We start from the raw sequence: 7,066 nt of genomic DNA on the forward strand, positions 1-7,066 counted from the left end.
TTTTTGAAGAATAAAAAGATAATGCAACATAATTGAAGGGGTACAATGTTGAAGGATGGTTGTCACCATATAAAAAACAACACAAAAGCAACCATCACCATTTACAGGAGAAACTTGAAGTGTATATGCACATCTCTTATAATAATAATAAGAAGAAGAAAAAAGAAAGAATACACATTCACACAATACATATCACCATTAAAACAATCATCACATCACATTTCATCTCATCTCCCAATCAAAAATGGTCTTCTTCTGCAAACCTCCTTACATACAATAATCTCCTTGAAGCAGGAGCCGGAGGAGCCAACCCCGGTATATCTTTTATGTCTTTGTTGTTGGGATTCACAATCTAATAATTAATTCATCAAACAATTAACTATTAGCAACAAATTTCACTCGTTTTTATCAATATAAACAATGTACTTTACTTTTTACCAATTATAGCAATACATTTACATTTTTCTTTACAAAATAATAATAGCAGATGCGCAGAAACAAGTCTTAACTGCATAATAGCAACATAACATACTTACTTATATAATGGCAATACGTAGCAAATAAAGTACAATGCCGATATTGGTAGAAATATGGTTAAAGTAGATTGACCATATTATTGTCTGCAATTTTCCCAATTATGTAAGGCTAGAATTAGATTGACATTTACCTTCACGACAATAATAGCAATCACCCCACACACGATAAGAAATAGAAATAGCATGATGCATTTATCCGTTGCCACCTGTCCAAAAACATATAATATGTTTTATTTTAGTAAACAAGATCAAAAACATATATATTTATTATTATTATTTTTTTTTTTTGTTTTTGTGGACAAAACCTGTCGTCCTATCTCCTTCACAAGCTGAGATGCCTTTTTAATTGAGAATTGAATCGTGTCAAGTTCATTCACGATTCGACCCATTTGATCAGTCTGAAAAATTATTCAAGAGTAATTAGGCAATATAATATTAAAAAAAAAAAAAAAAAAAATGAAAATGTACTTACTTGGCCTTTCAAATTAGCAGCAGTTTGGGTTCCCACTTCAACTGTTTGTTGAACAACCTGTTTGGATCGTTCGATGGCCTGATCAGTCTCATTCATTGTCTGCATGCCAGCTTGAACAAGCTCTTGATTCGACATTTCTAACACACAAAATAAAATCACTCACCTATTTTTATTTTTTAAATTAATTAATTAATTAAAACAACTTTGTTTGTTATATTCCTTCCATGATGACCTCACCTGATGCCACCTGAGCATTCTCATCAGCCATGGGCTCACTACCACCTGCTCCCATGTCAAAAAGTTCAACCCTTTTATTTCCAAGAGTGCTTTGGTATCTGGGATTTCATTTAAAAAAAAATTAAAAAATTAAATGAAAATTGAAATCATCAGATGAGAAGGAACATAAATGGGCTTACGTCTTTCTCAAGGCCACATATGAGTTTAACTCTTTGATCTGCAAGCAAACACAGAATCGTTTTGTAAAATGAGATTTTTCTTTTCCTTTGTATATTATATTGAAAGCTAAAATAAAGTTACCATCGATTGCTTCTCGTCATTGAGTTTCTTGCTGACTTCTGGAGGATTTTTACTTTCCTCCTCTTTGATTTCACGGTCAAACTCTTTGATCAACCTTAAACACAACAAATGTTAAGTCATAAGTGTGTATGGTTTGTTTAAAGTGAGTCACTTTCTGTATACCTTTTACACTCTCTCATCTTTCCTGTAAGATCCTCCAATTGTTTACTTTGTCTGCTGGAGTCTTTAATCTTGTCCAGTTTCTGAAACCCAGTTCTGAACCCAACACAAATTTAATAATCAATCATCACAATCCCAATATCAAGTTAAACAAGAATATCACACTCAACATACTTTCAAGTAAAACAAAATTCATAATAAGTGAAAAATCAAAAAGGCAGTGTACGTGATGATATCTCAACTTTTTGTAAATCTCAGAATAAAAAAAAATGAAACAATTTATAGCCAAATGATCATGTGGGTTCTAAGGATATTAAAGTGCACCAAGTGTTCAGATAACAGATACTCAAGCATACTCATATAAAATCCAATTACCTAAAATGGGTTCATGACACTAAAATAAGTTGTCTAGAGCAAAAGACACTACATGAAAATCTAACACTAAAGTCTAGCCTAATATGATGCTGACATGTTACATATAAAGTCTCCAGACAAATGTTCTTCTATGATTTCAGATGATATTACACCTATTAATTTTACTAACATCAACTCCCACAGTACAACTTGTAGATTCCAAAAAAAAAAAACTTAAAAACAGAATTTTTTTCACCCTACAGTTGGACCTCCTAGAGCTAGCCTTGGGGAAATATCTGATTCTAAGATTACTACTTTTAGCCTGTAATTTACGACTGTTAATTGTGTACCCTATGAGACAGAAAATCACAATATCATTCGTTGAATTACTTTAAACGTAGAGACTAAAGTGATTCACCCTTGTTTTCGAGCTCAAATTCCACGGGTTGGAACTGAAACTGAAGCACAATAAGTTGAAAGTTCCAGTGTGCTCACAAACACTAAAATTTCAATCGAAAACCACACGAACAAAGATCGATAGTTCTTATTAACGTCTACAGGGATATAAAGAAAAAAAAAAGCAAACATAAATGATGTTAAACATACGCGAGGGCTCGAAAATTGTCACGAATTTCTCCATGGATCTGCTCCATTTGAACGTTCATTTGCAAATCCGGATTCGCCATTGTTAAGACCTACTCCAGTTAGAAATTCAATTCACAGCCTTGAAAGAAACCCTGAACGTCAATTTCCAAGATCGTTACAACGTAACATTGTATTCTTGTCTACCCCTCTTCACCATACCAAATAAAATAAAATACAATAATATAAATCGGGGGAAGTATCTTGTTGGTATTTCTGTGATGAACAAGTTAAAAATCCGTATGGGAATTTTTGAGAAAACAAGAATGACAGAGACTACAGGGCAAGCATGTAGATGTAGGTATGTCTTCCTAGGGTTTCACAAAAACAGATTGGGGGAAGGGAAGAAGAGTGTGATAGGAGAGAGGGAGAGAGGGGTTAGCCTGTAATCGCTGTGTCCATCTGTAAAGTCGCCATACAAATTGAAATATAGGGTTTTGGCATATTTGGTATTTTTCATGATTTGACTTTCTTCTCTTTCATAATCTTTATTTTTAACTCTTTACTTTTAGCTTCGCAAAACATAAATTCGTTACATTATTATATATGAACTTTTGTTAAACATGTGTGTTATATAAAAAAGAAATAATTATCAAATTTTAAGTACTACATTGTCTTCATTCAATTTTAATAAGTTTTTAGACACAAATGACCAATAATAAATAATAAAGATTAGGTAAGGGTTGTTTGATAGTTGTTATGAATCGGAAGCTTTGATTGAGTTTGTTTGGAATGTTTAGTTTTACATATGACTAATTATGTTGTTTTTTGGTCAAAAATCGATCAAATGAATATCAACCAAAGTGAATGAGAGGTTGTAGTGTTGTAGTTGAAGTAATTAACGAAATTAGAACAATGTTGCACAAGTGATTTATAAGGAAAGTCGTCAATCATTGTTAGGATCTCTGACACAAAACCTTAGAAGGTGATAATAATCACTTGCATTGTTTAATTTTATTGATTGAAATATGAATTATAGAAATGAAAGTGTGTAAATGAGTACAAATGTTACACCAAGTCTAGTTGTGTGTAGTGTGCATTGTACATGTGTATTTATTGTCGAGTCTAAGCAACCATAAGTCCGATATTTCCGGGATCCTCTCGAATAAATATGAATATGTTGGTTTGACTTGGTATTCTCGAGTCTTCTGTCTGATTAAAAAGTTTGTGCGTTGAGAATGAGTCATATGTTGACTATTTCTTCACATGTGAGAAATAAGCAAGACATATAGCCAGTAAATTATATTAAGAAATAATAATAATAATAATAATAATAATAATAAAAATAATAATAATAATAATAATAATAATAATAGTTAAAATCCTAGAATATGTTTAGGGATCCTCAGATATCTTTGAGATCTGGGATCGTGAATAGGATTTGAGGATATTGGCCCTAACAATTGCCCCTAAATTATACATGAGAAATATTTTTATGTTAATTTTGAATATTTAAAGGTATAATTTCGTTTAAACGGAGATAAGTTTCTTGGAATTGAAACCCTAACGGATAGAATTTTATCTGTTTGATGGTCATGATGGCACGGTCAAATCAATCCTCTCTCTTCTATTACCTATATAAATAGGGGTAAATCTTGAGAGATTTCTTTTTCACTTGCTCTTATTTTCTTCTTATCATCACCAATTATCTCCAAAGGTATTCTTCTTCTTCCTTCTCTTTAGTTTTTGCATTCTTTCAACCATAGGTAAAAAGATCGCTCGATCTCGCGCCTTTATCACAACCCTTCTTATAACGACTTCATTGACCAAAAGTTATTCACCTATAGTGAGACTTGCTCTTTTGAAAATGAAGATATCGGGTCCCTAAAAGCCAATGGGGGTTTTCCCATAAATACGATCGTTAGGTCCTATGATGCTTCGATTCAGCTTGATTTTGTTTCTCTATATTGGGTATGTTTCCTAAATACCCATTTTCTTTGGGTTTGAAATACCCATTTTCTTTGGGTTTGAAATCTCTGATTTTTTTTGAAACCACAAAAATCTCATACATCCAAGTCATGTCTTTCATTTGGAGGATCTTGTTATGATCTAGGCATAGGCTTAGCTGAACTGGCTCATGTTTATGATCTTTCTACCTTTGGGAACTCCTATTTTTCGCTCAAGCTCAAACCCAATAAATATCCCCTCGTTTGGAAATCAAAACACAATGACAGAGCCTATAAGTAGAAGTACTTTTTTATGAGACGTGACTCTATTCTCAACGGGGATCTCCTGCCGAGAACTTGGGTCAACAATGTAGGATTTACTCATTACTTGTAAGGATCTTGAAATTCCCTTTCTTATTTTGTTTATTGTGATGCAACGTTCAAGTTTGAATAAATTTTTCCTGCCACTAAGTATACTGAAGACAAAATTGGAAACTTTCTCACTCTATCTACGGCTGATAGATTCTTCAAGCTTGAACACTCTAGTCTCCAGGAGGGCTCTTCCAACACCGCGTCAATGGCTACCCATAAGGACCTGCTCTCTTTTCCTTGCTTGATTTAATTTTGGGATCCTAAACTAATGGGGATCCTTCATTACAATAGGATCCAGTGCTCGATTTGGCCTCTCTGATTTCGAAGATGACATGTCCAGTGGTATGATCATGGTCAAGAAGGAAAAATCTACCCCCTCTCTTCCTCCGAAGAGGGCTCATATTGATCTTACTACTAAGACCCTAGGTTCTCAGAAGAGGAAAATTGATGAGGTCACGGATCTGCACCTAGAAAACCTTGGAGCTGAGGAAGCACTCAGGAAGCTGGTCACTTTTTCTCAAGCAGTAAGTATCTCTTATAGTTCTAATCTTTGTTTTTCTGATTTCATCTTTACCGATGTTGTTCTTGTTTCAAGTCTTCGACCACATTTCTCAGTCCACTACCACCTTTAGTTATAATGTAGGAAAATAGTTTTTTAAGAAATAATGATAGATAGATACTGATGATCCTTAGGTTTAGTTTTGACCTTTTGAAGCCTTTTGACTTAGGAGAAATTATGTGTTGTAAGCCCTTTAGTTCCCCATGATCTTGTAGTTTGTATAAGGAAGGATCCCTCTCAATATAATCCAACTTAGGAATTTTCTATGGAAAATCCCTATTTAGCTTCTACTGGGGAAAAATCCATTCTTTAAGAAATATTGGGGAAATTCCCAACTTAGAAAAGTAACTAGGGAAAATCTCAACTTAGGAATTATGGGGACGATTCTGACTTAATAAATTCATTGGGAAAGATCCCAACTTAAGAAATTCACTGGGGAATATCCCAACTTAAGAAATTCACTGGGGAATATCCTAACTTAAGAAATTATGGGGAAGATCCCAACTTAAGATAACATGTCAATGTTATAACCCGTAGATTAAAGAAATTATGGGGAAGATCCCAACTTAAGATAACATGTCAATGTTATAACCCGTAGATTAAACGTTAGGTCCTTAACATATGTTCATAAATAAGAGGGTTTCCAAGTCACTAAAGCGTGGAATGATCCCCTTACATCCATAGTAAGATATTGTGCGTCCAAGCGAGGTGTAGAAACCTAAACTCGTGAGAAAGAGGTTATTAACTCTTTAAATCATAGAGGGGATTAAGTACCCTTAGTCAGAGGAGAGATGATAAGTCTCTATTCGTAGTAGCTAGAATCCTTGAATTTCTATAAATTGCAAACGTTAGCTTAGGATGGGTGTTAGCCTTGCTAACGCCCCTCCGATGATTAAGTTAGTAATGGTCTTTTTAGAAAGAACAAAATAAAAGAATTTAGACAAAAGCAAAGGGTAAAGAACGTGTACCTCGAATCTGTTGGAAAATGAAAGATTTAACTCACATAAAGTACTCTTTTAGGTGCATGGTGGTCCAGGATCTTGGCAAGGTGTCTCCTTCTAGGGTGGCAACCTGTCCGTATTTGGATCCTTGGTATTTTGGAATGATTTACTACGGACCAAGTCACCTACATGGAATCTTATGACTTTGATGTTTTGTTGTATGCTTTGGCGATCATTTGTTGATGAGCAACAATGTCGATCTTGGAAAGATCCATGAGTTCATCAATAGTGTTGAGATCCTGGGCTAGGATATCATCGGTATTCTCCTGATTTTGGAATTGGAATCTTGCTGTTGGGATTACCACTTCATTCGGGATCACAGTCTCTGTTCCAAACACCAAAGAATATGGGGTTTGACATGTGTTTGTTTTTTATGTAGTCCCATCCGCCCATAGGACGAAAAGAAGTTCCTCAGCCCATATTCCTATCTTTTCATCTTGCCTTTTCTTCAAATTGTTGACTATGATCTTGTTGTTAGATTCTGCTTGACCATTAGCTTGAGGGTGAACGGAGTGGAGGTTATCATTCTAATTCCCCAACTGGTGAAA

General features: G+C 34.3%; 1 protein-coding gene across 1 annotated transcript; it reads right to left on the minus strand.

The window, feature by feature from the left end:
- Positions 1-3,096, minus strand: NPSN12 (Putative plant snare 12). Its single transcript, XM_079005682.1, has 9 exons — positions 2,665-3,096; positions 1,708-1,800; positions 1,546-1,639; positions 1,425-1,462; positions 1,246-1,343; positions 1,009-1,145; positions 842-934; positions 668-742; positions 1-352 (listed from the first exon to the last, which is right to left on the minus strand). The coding sequence occupies exons 1-9, from the start codon at positions 2,742-2,744 to the stop codon at positions 239-241; spliced, it is 822 nt and encodes a 273-aa protein (XP_078861808.1). The 5' UTR covers positions 2,745-3,096; the 3' UTR covers positions 1-238.
- Positions 3,097-7,066: the final 3,970 nt, after the last annotated feature.

This window comes from Lactuca serriola, chromosome 6 (assembly GCF_051521515.1).
Source record: "Lactuca serriola cultivar US96UC23 chromosome 6, Lser_US96UC23_V15, whole genome shotgun sequence".
NCBI classification, from domain to species: domain Eukaryota; kingdom Viridiplantae; phylum Streptophyta; class Magnoliopsida; order Asterales; family Asteraceae; genus Lactuca; species Lactuca serriola.